Source organism: Takifugu rubripes, chromosome 22 (genome assembly GCF_901000725.2).
Source record: "Takifugu rubripes chromosome 22, fTakRub1.2, whole genome shotgun sequence".
Classification (NCBI taxonomy): domain Eukaryota; kingdom Metazoa; phylum Chordata; class Actinopteri; order Tetraodontiformes; family Tetraodontidae; genus Takifugu; species Takifugu rubripes.
In genome coordinates, this window is record NC_042306.1 from 12,768,669 (window position 1) to 12,782,469 (window position 13,801).

The 13,801-nt window shown below is 45.5% G+C and overlaps 3 protein-coding genes across 7 annotated transcripts; 1 reads left to right on the forward strand and 2 right to left on the reverse strand.

Moving 5' to 3' along the window:
• Window positions 1-170: 170 nt before the first annotated feature.
• On the forward strand, window positions 171-2,892 carry ptchd3b (patched domain containing 3b). The gene is made up of 4 exons (XM_003975865.3): window positions 171-875; window positions 945-1,066; window positions 1,144-1,289; window positions 1,358-2,892. Exons 1-4 carry the CDS (start codon window positions 171-173, stop codon window positions 2,890-2,892), a joined length of 2,508 nt encoding a protein of 835 aa, XP_003975914.2.
• A 45-nt stretch (window positions 2,893-2,937) lies between these two features.
• Window positions 2,938-8,419, reverse strand: yme1l1b (YME1-like 1b). 3 transcript variants are annotated; one of them, XM_011616681.2, is made up of 18 exons: window positions 8,222-8,419; window positions 7,717-7,848; window positions 7,465-7,642; window positions 7,259-7,378; window positions 7,004-7,113; window positions 6,710-6,860; window positions 6,549-6,632; window positions 6,113-6,265; window positions 5,873-6,025; window positions 5,499-5,631; window positions 5,232-5,294; window positions 5,016-5,128; window positions 4,771-4,926; window positions 4,537-4,688; window positions 4,323-4,449; window positions 4,180-4,253; window positions 4,017-4,103; window positions 2,938-3,879 (listed from the first exon to the last, which is right to left on the reverse strand). In XM_011616681.2, the coding sequence occupies exons 1-18, from the start codon at window positions 8,246-8,248 to the stop codon at window positions 3,736-3,738; spliced, it is 2,157 nt and encodes a 718-aa protein (XP_011614983.2). In that variant the 5' UTR covers window positions 8,249-8,419; the 3' UTR covers window positions 2,938-3,735. The 3 variants fall into 3 exon arrangements, with proteins under 3 accessions (XP_011614983.2, XP_003975897.3, XP_011614984.2); XM_003975848.3 differs by having other exon boundaries at window positions 6,113-6,286; XM_011616682.2 differs by having other exon boundaries at window positions 3,736-3,879; window positions 6,113-6,286; window positions 7,259-7,354.
• A 199-nt stretch (window positions 8,420-8,618) lies between these two features.
• On the reverse strand, window positions 8,619-13,335 carry LOC105418160 (acyl-CoA-binding domain-containing protein 5-B-like). Of its 3 annotated transcripts, XM_011616683.2 has the most exons (14): window positions 13,175-13,335; window positions 12,866-12,984; window positions 12,421-12,544; window positions 12,115-12,187; window positions 11,668-11,812; window positions 11,521-11,559; window positions 11,082-11,282; window positions 10,413-10,628; window positions 10,240-10,334; window positions 9,907-10,093; window positions 9,635-9,831; window positions 9,476-9,523; window positions 9,271-9,386; window positions 8,619-9,183 (listed from the first exon to the last, which is right to left on the reverse strand). In XM_011616683.2, exons 2-14 carry the CDS (start codon window positions 12,960-12,962, stop codon window positions 9,174-9,176), a joined length of 1,548 nt encoding a protein of 515 aa, XP_011614985.2. In that variant the 5' UTR covers window positions 12,963-12,984; window positions 13,175-13,335; the 3' UTR covers window positions 8,619-9,173. The 3 variants fall into 3 exon arrangements, with proteins under 3 accessions (XP_011614985.2, XP_029686637.1, XP_011614987.2); XM_029830777.1 differs by lacking the exon at window positions 11,082-11,282; XM_011616685.2 differs by lacking the exons at window positions 11,082-11,282; window positions 11,521-11,559.
• Window positions 13,336-13,801: the final 466 nt, after the last annotated feature.

Sequence of the window (13,801 nt, forward strand, 5' to 3'; positions counted from 1 at the left end):
TTCCTCCTTTTCACCAGAACTTTCTACGGTTCATTACACGCAGGCCGAACCCTGTTATTATGCTAAAGTCCTCAAACTGAATAAATGGAGCCGCCGGTGGCGACTCACAGCTCATTTCTGAGGAACTTCTGGCTGAAGTGAGGACTTTATGAGATTAAACTGGAGCTATCATGGTCAGATTAGGCTCAGACTGCCTGGAGAAGCGCCTACGTCTTTGCTTTGAGGTGATGGGCCATTTGGTGGGGTCTCATCCCTGGTGGTTCCTGGTCGCCCCGCTTCTCCTCTCTACAGGTCTGGGGTCCGGCTTCTATTTCCTTGAGGACAGACTGGCCAATGACATTGAGGAGCAGTTCACGCCAGTGGACGGCCAAGCCAAGGAGGAGAGAAGATACATCCGTGAGACGTTTCCAGGGAATGAGTCCCTGTTTTCCCGTCTGCGGCTCAGCACAAGTGGGACTTATGGGACCCTCATAGCTACAAGTGAGGGGGGTGTTCTGACTGCGGAGGCTCTCCAGAACATCGCTGAGTTGGACTCTGAAGTCCGGAGTATGGTGGTTCACCACGGCAACCAGTCGTTTGCATACGAGGACCTCTGCGCAGGAGCGCTGGGATCCTGCGCTCCCAACGACATCCTGGACGTCACCGTTGGCAACAGGGTCAATCTGACGTTCCCGTGGTTTCACTCTGAGAACGGGAGCTTTCCTTTACATGGAAGTCTGGGAGGTGTGGAGCTGTGCAGGAACCGCTCAGCTGTGCTGAGCTCCAGAGCCATTCAGCTTTTTTATTACCTACGTCAGGACGAGGGAGCCAAAACCGACCTGTGGCTGCAGGGTTTCCTTCACCTGGTCTCGAACGCGTCGACCGCCTCCCTTCAGGTATGAAGCACCTCGAGTTTTAAGTTTGATGATTTTCCTTTCTCCTTTTCTATCTGTCCGTCTGTCCAGGTGTCATACTCCACATCCAGGTCCATGCAGTGGGAATTTCAGAAAACTCCGGGATCTGTGATCCGCCTGTTCTCCGCTGCCTACGCCATTGCCATCACCTTTTCCATAATATCCTGCTGGAGGTTACGCAAGCATCTGCCCCACCTGTTTTTCTTTACGTGTGCCGAGATGTTTGCTGATGTGCCACCTTCCCCCCCAGGTTGGATAACGTGAGGACGAAGGTGTGGGTGGCTCTCTGTGGTGTCCTCTCCACAGCTCTGGCCGTCCTGAGCGGCTTCGGCACGCTGCTGTTGCTGGATCAACCTTTCGTGATGACAGCCGCCTCCTGCCCATTTATGATTTTAGGTAAGAACGTTCCTCCTTGCAGGTCCAGGACCTCTTCGGAAATCCTCCAAACCTCTCTCTTTGTGAAGGTGTTGGCCTGGACGACATGTTCATCCTGATCGCCTGCTGGAGGAGGACCCGTGTCCTGGACAGCGTTCCCGACCGCCTGGCCGGCACCTATGGCGACGCTGGCGTCTCCATCTCCATCACGACCCTGACCAATGCCCTGGCTCTCTTTGTGGGCTACAGCTCACCCTTCGGTTCAGTCCGGTCCTTCTGCCTCTACGCCGGGGTTTCCGTTTGCTTCTGTTATCTGTACAGCGTCACCTTCCTGGGGGCGTGCATGGCGTTGAACGGACGCAGGGAAGCTAAGGACCAGCACTGGTTCACCTGTGGGAAAGTCCCAGAAGATTTGCCCCCAAAGACAAGCAAGATCTCCAGCATCTGCTGCCTCGCGGGGCAACCCAATGGCATCATGGAGGAGGAGGAGCCCGAGGCCATGTCGCACGTCTTCGAGAAGTTCTACGGGCCATTTCTGACCCACAAATGGGTCAAAGTGTGCGTCCTCCTCGTTTATGCAGGCTATCTAGCCGTTAGCATCTACGGATGCCTCATCCTAAAGGAAGGACTTGACACCAAGCACCTGGCTCTGGATGACTCCTATATCATCGATTACTTTGAAGATCAAAGACAACACTTCAGCGATTACGGCCTTAACGTGATGGTGGCGGTAAAGCAGCCGCTGCGTTACTGGGACCAGCCCGAGCGGGAGCGTCTGCGTTCCTGCATGTCCGAATTTGAAAGTTTGACCTTCGTCAGCGGAACTCTGGCCTGGTTTCTTTCTTTCCAACGATACGCAAAGACAAATGACCTCAATCTCACTTCTCGTGCCGCTTTCCACACACACCTGTCGCGCTTCCTGGAAGTCGACTCCATCTTCAAACTGGACCTCAACCTCTCTGCGGGCGGTCAGATTCAGGCCTCGCGGTTCTTCATTCAAACGCTCCAGAAGATTCCAAAGGAGGAGGTGATGGTGAAACTCAGACAGACGGCTGCGGAGTGTCCGGTTCCGCTCCTGGTCTTCCACCCAGCCTTCATCTACTTCGACCAGTACACTGTCGTCAGGGCCAAGACGGTCCAGACGGTCCTGGTGGCTGCGGTGGCCATGTTGGTGGTCTCGCTCGCCCTCATGCCCAGTCCTCTGTGCCCCGTGTGGGTGGCCTTCTCGGTCTGTTCGGTGATAGTTGGCGTGACGGGCTTCATGGCGCTCTGGGGCGTGAACCTGGACTCCATCTCTATGATCAACCTGGTCATGTGCACCGGCTTTTCCGTAGACTTTTCAGCGCACGTTTCCTACGCCTTTGTGTCCAGCAGCAAGACCGACGTCAACAAGAAAGCCACTGACGCCTTGGCCCGCTTGGGCTACCCCATACTGCAGGGGGCGCTGTCCACCATCTTAGGGGTGGTGCTGCTCAGCCTGTCTGGGAGCTACATCTTCAGGACGTTCTTCAAGGTCATCTTCTTGGTGATTACATCGGGGCTGATCCATGGTTTAGTCTTCATCCCAGTTATTTTGACGCTACTGGCGGCTTGTTCTGCCAAAGCTAGCAGTGACGATGGTTGACGCCGCGTCGGCGTTTTAGATTTCAGTCAAAAACCACACCGGAAATAAGTCTTTGAGTTTATTGTGTCTGCCCGTGACATTTTAAAAATTGTACTGTTTTTTCCTGCACTGATTTTATGTCTGCAAGGACAACCTGACTACAACACAAGATTTTCAATAAACCACACAACATACATATACGGTGGATTTGTCACATGCTCGTTGAGGCTGCGCGTCTCTGATCTCTGTACACAGGAAATAAAATATTTTACATGGACATTTGTACACTCCCCAAAATGTTGAGACCCTTTACATAAGTTCTATCTTAGAGAGAACTTTTACATTTACAGTACATTCCCATAAAGGCCACCTTCAAATATAAGTAACGCAGATAGAAATGGCGTTTGGGGGTGGGGAGGGAATTTTGGGGGGGAATTCGGGGACATTCTAGAATTGCGTCAGGTGCAGAGAACAGACCTCAGACCTGTCATGGCGACACACAAGTGTAGCCTGGAAGATGTGAATATACACGGAGAAAATGGAATAATGTTGCGATGATGTCATGTTTGTGGAAAATAAGCTTGCCAAAATTTTACCCTTAAACAAACAAATAATAGATGATGGGTCAGGTTTGAGCTGCAAATATAACATTCAAGCTATTCTGATAAAGTGACCTGAGCAACATAAACATGGAACGTGTACTTAAATTAAAAACCAAAGGAATTACATCTCATATGTAACACAAAGAGGATGAATTGGGGAGTAAAACACGAAAGAGACACCACGACCACTGATTTCATCCCTCGTTCTATCACCCCTGAGCACGTCAACGCGGACCCTTCCCCTCGCCACCGCCGTGTGGGCTCATCTCGTCTCCAGCGACTTTCCCTCCAGGACCAGCTGGATCTCTTTGGCATCCAGAGTTTCATACAAGAGCAGCGCTTCGGCCAGTTTTTTGTGCTCTTTGGCGTGAGACTTCAGCAGCGATTTGGCACGTTCGTACGAGTCCTGGACGCAGAAAAAAACAAACAAAACCCTCAAATAAGACAAGAGGAAGAAGCTAAAAATAGAACATGGAGGAGATTCTTGTCCAAACGCTATTGATGTTCACTACAGAGTGGAAAACCCCCAATAACCTGACCCACCTTCAGCAGAACTCTGACCTCCTGCTCCACAGCTGCCTGCGTCTCCGGGCTCTGAGCCGTCAGGTCGGTATAGGTCATCACACCCAACTGGAAGACAGGAGGAGCAACACTTATGAGATCAGGTTACAGGTGCTAGAGTCAGCCTTTTATTCAGATTACCAACCTTTTCGCACATTCCAAATTGGGTTACCATCAATTTAGCGATCTTTGTGGCGCTGTCGAAGTCGCTCGACGCGCCTGGAGGGCGAGAAAATAGTCAGTCGACCGAGCGATCCACAATAAAATAAGGGATACGTTGCACTATACCAGTCGTGATGTTCTCAGGGCCAAATATGATCTCCTCCGCCACACGGCCTCCCATGCTGACGTCCATCTGAGCCAGCAGCTGAGAGCGGGTCTCGCTCCAGCGGTCGTTCTCTGGCAGCATGGACACCTGAGAGGACACAAACAGGTATTTTTTAAGAAAAAGCGCTCCAAGTTTTGCAGTGAAAGGTGAGTTTTCAGGTTTTTGTGTCCTCACATGTCCCAAACTGGGGCCTCGGGGCATGATGGTGGCCTTGTTGATGGGCATGGCGTCTTTGGTGTAGTACGCCACGATGGCATGGCCCGACTCGTGGTACGCCGTGATGCGCTTGTTCCTGATGTCTATTTCTGCGCTCCTTCTCTCAGGGCCTTCGGGCAGAGGAGTGCGGCAGATATCAGAAATATCCAAATATCAGAAATGTGACAACAGGAAAGCGTCGCCAACACTCACCCATCAGGATTTTGTCTTTGGCGAACTCCAGCTCTTTCATGGAGACCATGTCTTTCCCGTCGACTGCAGCCTTCAGGGCGGCCTGGTTGACCAGATTTTCCAGGTCAGCACCAGAGAAGCCAACGGTGCCTCGGGCGATCACGTTGGCTTCAATAGCTGCCGAGAAAAGACAAAACAGTTTGTCTCAGGCGATGATGTCATGTTGCCCAGTGTCAAGCAGCAACGAGATTCTTAGTAAAACACACCTGGATCCACTTTAATCTTCTTTAAATACCAGTTAAGGATCTCGGTGCGTCCCTTCACATCAGGTTTGGGGACAGTTACCTGCATGTCAAACCTTCCTGGGCGGATCAGAGCACTAGAAAAGACCAGCAAGGGTTTATAATGAGAACTGGCATCTGCTGTTTAATCCTGTTGACTGTTAAAAAAATATATACTTTTGAAATGTAATGGTAACATACTTATCCAAAGCCTCTGGAAAATTGGTTGCTCCAATAATGATCACACCCTCGTTTGGTTTGAACCTAAACCAAAAAGGCAAACGCAAGTCATTTTCTCATTCCAACACACCAAGTTCCAGCTGTCTGATTCTATTCTGCATTTATTCTGTAGCCCAAAGCTCCAGCTTTTTATTAATGTGGTGGGAAAAAAAGGTGATTTGTCAGACATTTAGCAGTTTAGCCAATTGTCTCAATGTAGTGATTCTTCCCTGGCTTTGAGTTAATTACCCATCCATCTCTGCAAGCAGTTGGTTGATTGTCTGTCGGGAGTAAGGGTGCATGGGAGACTCGATCCTTTTCCCGCCCACGCTGTCCAGCTCATCAATGAATATCACACAAGGGGCGTTGCCTTTGGCCTCTCCTAGAAAAAAGACAATAAGTCAGTAAAACCAATACTCTTTATAACAAATCTACTAAAACACAATAATTAAGGGGGTAAAGGAGGATTTCAAAAGAATGTATAAAGAAAGGAATAAATGTTGGAGAAGTGGGAAGTATATGGGAAGCGTGCGGTTCCACATTTTGACCACTAGAGGGCGGATTTGTCGTTGATTAAAAGAAAGAGAGAGATAAAATTTGATAAAGTTTGGAAGAAATCTCACTGAAAAGGTTCCTGATGCGGCTAGCCCCAACTCCAACAAACATTTCATCAAACTCTGACCCAGAGGCGTAGTAAAAGGGCACGTCCGCCTCTCCTGCCACAGCTCTGGCAAGAAGGGTCTTTCCGGTCCCTGGGGGGCCAACCAAGAGGACGCCTAAAGACAGAGAACAGCGGAGAGGATGAAGAAGAATGGCGACCCTAAGCGATATCCATGCAGTCTCAGAAAGCGTGGCACTTTCACCTTTTGGCAGCTTTCCTCCCAGGACTGTGAACTTCTGTGGGTTCTTCAGGAACTCCACCACCTCCTGCAGCTCATTCTTAGCCTCCTCTACACCTTTGACGTGTTCGAAGGTGACGTTTTTCATTTGCACGGGATCCACCGCCGAGTCCAGGCCTGATGTGGTTCGGAACCGCACTATTCAAAACGGTTAGATTAAAGCTCGAAATCACACTACACGGCATGATTAAAGCACGCTCATGCATGCTGCCCGTTTGACATCACTGATCACACACATTAGTGGCTTAATAGAGAGTTAGGCATTTCTTTTCTTCTCTCCGACAGATAACTGGCAGTAAGTGTGCAGGATGATGCAGATCCATAAATGCAGCAGCGTATATCGTTGGGAACATGCCAGTATGCCATCACGCAGTGACGTTTTAGACGAAAGAGCCATTACCCGATATGAATGGGGTCTTGGAGAGGCCGTAGAGCCCAACAAGAAACAGCACCAGCAGGATGAGACGAGTCCTCCTCAGAGATTCTGCACATTTGTAGAGGGATGATGTCAGTGGAAGTCAGGGGATAAAAGATCGTGTAGTGCTCAGTGCTAAACCTTGCCTTGCGTGCGCTGCCTAAAGCCTTGAGCTCTGAGGAAACCCTCGGTAAAGCCCCTTTTGAAAGCATCCTGCTCCCCATTTGGTATGTTCTTACTCTTCAGCAGGCTGTCCAGACTTTCACTGTAAAGCCCCTTGTCACGTGTCAGGAAGCCCTGTGGCACGGGGGGGGCAGTCAAATTCATCAAATCAATGCATCACGTTTCAAAGTATCTTTATTCTTCTTACTTATTTAATGCACTAATACTGTGTGCTAGATTAAATATCTGATGGAAATCTTCCTTTGCAAATAACTCACCTTCATGAAAGATGGCGTGAACCTTTCAGACTCTGGGGAACCTTCAAAGGCTGACTGCACCCGCCTGGGTTTACTCCTCAAGGTTTTAAAGCCTCTGCTCTGGACCCACACTGGAAACGTACAGTGTTGAAATTTTATTTTGAAATGTATGACAACACTGACAATTAAAGTGAATTTAAACTCTTTATTAAGGTATGATTTCAAGTTATTAAACTTGATTAGATGCTACTTTATCAGCTAAAATAATAGCTTTACCTGGTGAGTGCAGGTCTGTCTTGAATGCCTCAAGAGGTGAATGATGCTGCCCAGAGAAAAACTGGGCTGACATGGGCATTGACCCACAGAGGAAGCCTGGGAACAGGGGACGTGGCATAGCTGTGAATATACAGGGTTCACACGATGCACTCACAGAAAACTCTATTTAAGTGTTGTTAACTTCTATAATAACAGTTCTGGCTCACCATGCTTATTACAGAAAAATGAGTGTGTTGACATATGAGAGGTCCTCCACACTGTCTGTCCACCCAAAGGAAATGGAGTGTGCTGAGGACTCCAGCATGGCAACAAATGGTTCACCAACTCATCCAGCTGCCGCTCTCCCAGTTCTGACAATCCAAGGTCACGCAGGCTGAGTTTGGGCTGCACGTAATATGTTGTTATAATCACGTAACATTCAACTACTGAGGAAGTGCAATTCTACAAAGACAAAGTACCTCTGTGCGGCTCAGTTCTGATTCTGGGGCAAGGTTTTTCTGTTTTCTTGAAGAGAAGGTGGTCGTGCCGCAGCCCACTGAGCTCTTCACAGAGTGGAGAACATTGATGAGGTGGCTCAGGGGTACAGTCACCTGCAAGAACAAATAATCCCACTGGCTCAGGTGACATCGGCAATTTCAATACCAACTCACAATTATAAATGCAACCTTTGGAACAAGACCATTTTAGGTCAATATATTCCTCAAATTCAGATTTATACTGTAACTAAAAAAGGTGGGTTAAAGAGAACAACAGCTATCTGAATCTGCTCCAAACAAAAGCATTGACAATAGAAATTAAACTAATATATCCACCATGTGCAATAAACGTAGAGTTAATCTAGTAGTCGAATAATCAAACACGATGGAAAGTCACAGACATCTGCTAAACTAAGGTTAACGTTGCCCGCTATCACCAGCAATAACAACTATGCTAGTGTTAGCTTGTTTTTCCGCTTTCTTTTACCTGAGGTTGAACGGACAAAGAAAACATTTTATATTATCTCTGGATGAAAAGAAACTTGAAGACAAAACAGCTTGACGACTGCTCGCATCAGTTTGAGGTCCGCAATGAGTGTCGTTTACTTTCTATTTAGCAATCATAACGCATTAGTGCGCTAACTGCTAACGTTTACGTTAGCATGACAGGTGGAAGAAACCGGATGTGTCGGTGGACGTATTGTGTAACACACATTTGTATTCGTATCAAAATCTGAAGGTTCTGCATACGAAGGTTCCGCCTTAACCACCTTTTAATCAAACTATTCACCTATTTGTAGGAATAGAACACGTGCAGATTCATTTTTCCATATCATTTTAAAATTCATGACATTTCATAGTGTATGGACAATAAATACAGAATATTATGTTTTCTCAGTACTGTATTATGTTTATTATAAATCAACATCATTTATATAGTCAATAGCATTGACATTTGCATATTTGCAAGCATAACAGATTGAGATTGTTCTTCCCTTGTGTTTGATTGTTGGTCTTTTTCCACCCCATGCAGTAAATTGACTAAAATAATTCTATAAGTAAATTAGCACTTGTTATCTTGTCCCTTGAACCACTTGTTACAAAACAGATAGATGTGTCATCTTTATACAAGAAAATAAAGATAAATTAAACCATACACAAGAATACGATAGTAGTTGTTTCAAATATATAAATAATGTATAATTATAATAAATAATATTATTACACTTACATTCTAAATACATAAATAGTTCCATTAAGTTAAAATGCTATGTTTACTCCAGAAATTAAATTTTTCTGACTAATATTTCTAGTAATATTATTTTTTCTGACTAATATTTCTACATCTCACATATGATTTGTTACACACATCTTTCAAAAACTCATGAAGCAACAAAGAGCAACAATATCATCCTTCATTGAAGCCGCTGTCAAAACATTCATATTTTCCTGTGAGCAAAAAAGAACAAAAAGGTTTTAAAGGTTGAAAACTAAAATTAAATTACAGACAGGTTCACTTTTGATACACTTTCTCACCTACGCTTGTGTTTTAAGTAAACGTGGACACCCCAGTGGGTTATCAGTGGCCAGAGTGTATATAACACAACTGTAAGCGGGCAGAAGTCAAAAGGCCACCAGGATGGTCTTGGGAGCTGTGGAAATAGACAAAAGAGATCAGGTTTTGGATAATCCGAATCCTAAAAAAGAAATAAATCTAATTCTGTGAGGCTTGAAAAGTGACCTTTTTTTCTAAGGGTAATGAGTTCTCCTGCCTCAAAGAAGATCTTGACTGGGAAAAAATAAAGCAGTTTTTTTACTCAGCAGCCTAATGTAGATTTTAAAGTTGGAGGATGGTGCATCTCTACATGGATAAGGCAGCTATAACATGGCTGCTACTCACCCGTGATGATGTACGTGCCTCTAGAGCGTGCAACCTATGTACCACATTGGTCATGTCCCACTGCAGCCTCATCAGAGCTGCAGCTATTTGCTCATTGACATTTGCCCCAGCAGCACGGCTGCTCTGCGACACACTGCAGGGGGCATCTACGCCGGCGCACAGCCCAGAACTACAGGTCGCCCTCGATGCCTGAGAAGCTGACAAGAAATCTTGATGTCGGCATCTGCGAGATACAACTTTGGCATCAATAAGAGAGGACCGCTGCGGCTCACCTCGTCCTCGGCTTGACAGGGAGCTGTGAAGTTGACGCGCATTCATCCCATCTTTAAAGAAGGAATCTGCCACGATCACTTGACTCTCTCCTCTATTTCTGCCACTGCTGCTGTCAAACCAAAGATCCGTCTGTCTGACTGAGTCAGCTCGTGATCCAGGTGGCAGAATTTTTGATGAAGACCTCCCCTTAGGAGGACGACAGTAACTATAATTAATGAACAGCAGTTAACAAACAGTTAAAACCTTAAGTCCCCCCCCCCCAGACACACACACACACACACACACACACACACACATCTTTATATTTATGTGGTTTGCACACAGCACCATACCTCTTCTACAGCCAGATGCTCCATTGAATCGCAGAATTCCTCATTATCGGAGTCTGTGGATCGTTGATTCTTGTGAAGGATTGGGTCAAGATGTTCTGAACAGTGAAAACACAAATAAATCTTTTGCAAATAGCGTATTTACGGCCTGACTAAACTGTCATGTGCAACCTTACCACACACGTGACCGTTAAAGAGCGTATAGGTGTTGCCCTGCCTACTGCGCTCCATGGAATAAGCCAGTTCGTCTTCCTCCATCTCTGTGTTGAGAGAGCTGTGGGTCCCGTTGGTGAGGGAGGACACGCTGGCCTCCACGCTGCTGCTAGAGCCACGGGTGTCAGCCCGCCACCTGGTGTCGTCCACCATCAGCAGACTCTGGTCTGGCGTCCACACTGAGACCATATCGAAAACAGAAAACTACACACCTGTTTTTAAAGTGGCATTTCTCCAACCCTACGTGCATACAGATATAGTTTATGTACATTCGTATTAACAAAATCAGGACTTATGTTTTCCGTGGATGCTTTGTAGTCCTTTTATGTTACAAGTAGACCAGGACAAAAGGAGGGGGGATGTATTTTTAGTTGAGCACCAATTTGGCTCAAGCGTGAGTATTTATAGCAGTAGCAGAGTTGGTTGTTACTGATTCTAAATATACTACAGTGCATGTGTTTGAAGTAATTGTGTCAAAAAGAGTGGTTTTGATGTTTTTGGATGCTTCGGCGGCGCTCAGCAGGGACAGCACAAGCCAGGAGCAACACTGGAGCGCTAGCGGCAGCCTTCCTTCACTTTAAATGAAGATACTGGTTTGTGGACACCTCATATGGCCCAGATACAGATAGTACCTTTCCAATCCTCGTCCTTGTCCTCCGTATTGTCTTCTTCATCTCCCATCTCCTCTTCCTCACTTTTCCAATCACTACATTCCTCTTTCCTCACAAGTTCACTAGCCTCTTTGCTGGACTCCTCGCTACTCGAGCCATGAACACTGCCTTCTTTGTCATGCTCTTGCACGTTTTGTATATCGTCCCACAGATCCCCATAGCCTGAACAGTGAAGAGACACTCTTCATTAACTCCTCATTTAGTCGTAATCAACCAGCAATGAAATGTCAGTGAAAGAGAAAGGAAGCCACACGGTTATCTACTCACTACAACTATCACAAAAAAACTGTCTACAGCACAGACACACCAGGTTCTATAGGTCAGATTTATATACAGCACATGGTAATAAGCCATTAGCAAACATTAATCTGCCTCAAATAACAATCTCAGCTTGACTTGCCTTCCATCATCGGTTTGTGCTTTTGGTTCTCCTGCTCATCTAATGACAAAAGTCACATGACAAACAAGCTCAGTAGCAGTAACAAACGATGTCTGAGAGATCAACAGCAGCGCCGCGTCCCACACCGATACTCAAAACGTGGATTACCTCCATGTTGCTCAAAGGGCCTCGAGAAGGATCTGCTGTTCACGTCGTTTTCTTCATCATCAAAGGTGTCTACCTCCATAAAGAAGTTGTCCAGCTTCTGCACGAGATCGGACACTTCGTCGGAGATGGGGATGGTCTCCAAGATCTGACAAATAAGTGTTAAAATTTATAAAAACGCTGGCAGGAACGTCCTTGTGTCACTGCCAGACGTGTAAATTAAAGGCTTGAAAAGATTCCAGCGACAAAACCAATACAAGGGAAGGATACTTCATCTTTAACGTCACATAATAATGTCCCCACGATGTAATGAAATGTGGAATAACCAGTATTAAAAATGAACATATTCAGTTTAGTCTGTGTAAAAGGCACAAGTGTGAATTATTGATGACAGAGGCTGATTATTATTATGAATAGTGCCTCTATTCATCCTTCGTTGAAAAGACTTACCAGCTGGATATCCTGGATGTAATTGTTCATGGCTTCCACTTTTGTCATGTTTCCCAAAGAGCTCCACGCATCCCTGGCAACAAAGACTTAGTTCAACACGCAAACACTGAACAAGAACGTGGACACTGGCTAACTGACTCTCTCCATAATTAATCTATTCAGTGTGACTGCAGGACTATAAACAGTTTCACGATTTAAATGGGGATTTATTCAAATAAATCAGATATTTGGAACAGCGCACTTATGCCCTATATGTTAATTTTTCAAAACGCTTAATGTTTTTCAAAATAGAAAAAAGGAAGTTACCATTTAACTTTGCCGCGAGAGTCCCAGAAGCTGCTGGGCCTCGGGATGTTGCAGGGCCCCTGAGTGGCTTGCATGTGGTAAGCATAGAACCTCAACAACATGTCATCAGATGGCTGGAAAGGGCCTGAAATAACACAACACAACAGATTAAAATCAGAGATGGGAGTGCATACAAGCCACGTTCGGACTGCTTGCAAATGGGAGTAAAACCATGAAATAATCTCCCGCACGTAGCCTATGAAATGACTGATTCAGTTAATCATGTCTGATCCTGTACAACAGACTTATCAAGGTAGCTCTAAAACGCTCTGCATGTAGGTCAGGTCACCTGGAGCATTGATTACACACCAGCAGACACAGAATTATAACACTTGTATGATTTAACACCTCAGCCCAGTTACATCCGTTCAGAGAATAGACCGCAGCAGCAGAGATAAGTTATCACCTTCTTCAGGCAAACTCCAGATCACTTTAACTGCAGCATCAAATTTCGCCTCCAGGTTATTTTCCTCCTCTACCTGCGCCATGCTGAACCCCAACATGGATGGCAAGGTGTCCTCACGCCTTCAACATAAACATCAGATAATGCACAGTTAATTGAGATTTTAAAAAAGTGCAACCTCGGCATGCAGATTATTTCCTTTTCTAACATTTTCATAGAAATTAGCTAACACGCCCTGTTAGCTAAGGATTATCAGACATCATTATCTAACGACAATAATTTACTGCTGTACCTGGTTGATTATAAACGTACCATAAAGTTAATGATCGCCGTTCAAATAATTAATTCATTATCCCGACGTCGGTGTGCATTATGCCGCAGAAAGCCAATCTTGACTCCGGTCAACGATGAGCCTTCTTGGTTTTATAATCCTTCTGGGAAATGTAGTTCTTATTTAGAGAACCACTGGCCAGAACTCTTGCTGATTCCTTCATTTCCCACAATCCTTCTCGGAGCGGATTCTAAACATAGATGGATTGTGGGAAATGTAGTGTCCTTTTAGCTTGTAATATTCGTATCAGCGCGTACACCAAGCTAATTATTTGTTCATTTAATTTATTAAAAAGTGACACCCTCCAATTATTCTAATCTGCATTTACATCTCGAATAAATTTCAAGCATCCATATAGGTGTTATTCAAATGTAATGAATACATGATTTTTGCAAACATTTTTTAAGATGAAACATTTTCAGACGGTTTACAAAAGTAAATATTCGTAACACGGTTATCTCTCATGAAAACTATCATAAAACTGGTGTATTTCAACATCAGTGAAGCTATATTTTTTGTGCAGGTATTCCAGTTCTTCACAATCCGGGGGGGGGGGGGGGGGGGGGGGGGATTCGTACTGGTCCATATTTTATTTTTCCCAAAAAGAT

What these genes read in the sequence shown, in the direction of transcription:
- yme1l1b (XM_003975848.3), bottom strand. Translation starts at nt 8,248, where the DNA reads ATGTTTTCTTTGTCCGTTCAACCTCAG. An exon ending in GACAGACCTGCACTCACCAG is followed by an intron (nt 7,114 to 7,258) that starts GTAAAGCTATTA and finishes GTACGTTTCCAG; the next exon opens with TGTGGGTCCAGAGCAGAGGC. An exon ending in CAAGACCCCATTCATATCGG is followed by an intron (nt 6,287 to 6,548) that starts GTAATGGCTCTT and finishes CGTTTTGAATAG; the next exon opens with TGCGGTTCCGAACCACATCA.
- LOC105418160 (XM_011616683.2), bottom strand. Translation starts at nt 12,962, where the DNA reads ATGTTGGGGTTCAGCATGGCGCAGGTAGAGGAGGAAAATAACCTGGAG. An exon ending in CCTGTCAAGCCGAGGACGAG is followed by an intron (nt 9,832 to 9,906) that starts GTGAGCCGCAGC and finishes ATTTCTTGTCAG; the next exon opens with CTTCTCAGGCATCGAGGGCG. An exon ending in AGGCACGTACATCATCACGG is followed by an intron (nt 9,524 to 9,634) that starts GTGAGTAGCAGC and finishes ATTTTTTCCCAG; the next exon opens with TCAAGATCTTCTTTGAGGCA.
- ptchd3b (XM_003975865.3), top strand. Translation starts at nt 171, where the DNA reads ATGGTCAGATTAGGCTCAGACTGCCTGGAGAAGCGCCTACGTCTTTGC. An exon ending in CGTCGACCGCCTCCCTTCAG is followed by an intron (nt 876 to 944) that starts GTATGAAGCACC and finishes CCGTCTGTCCAG; the next exon opens with GTGTCATACTCCACATCCAG. An exon ending in TCCATAATATCCTGCTGGAG is followed by an intron (nt 1,067 to 1,143) that starts GTTACGCAAGCA and finishes CTTCCCCCCCAG; the next exon opens with GTTGGATAACGTGAGGACGA.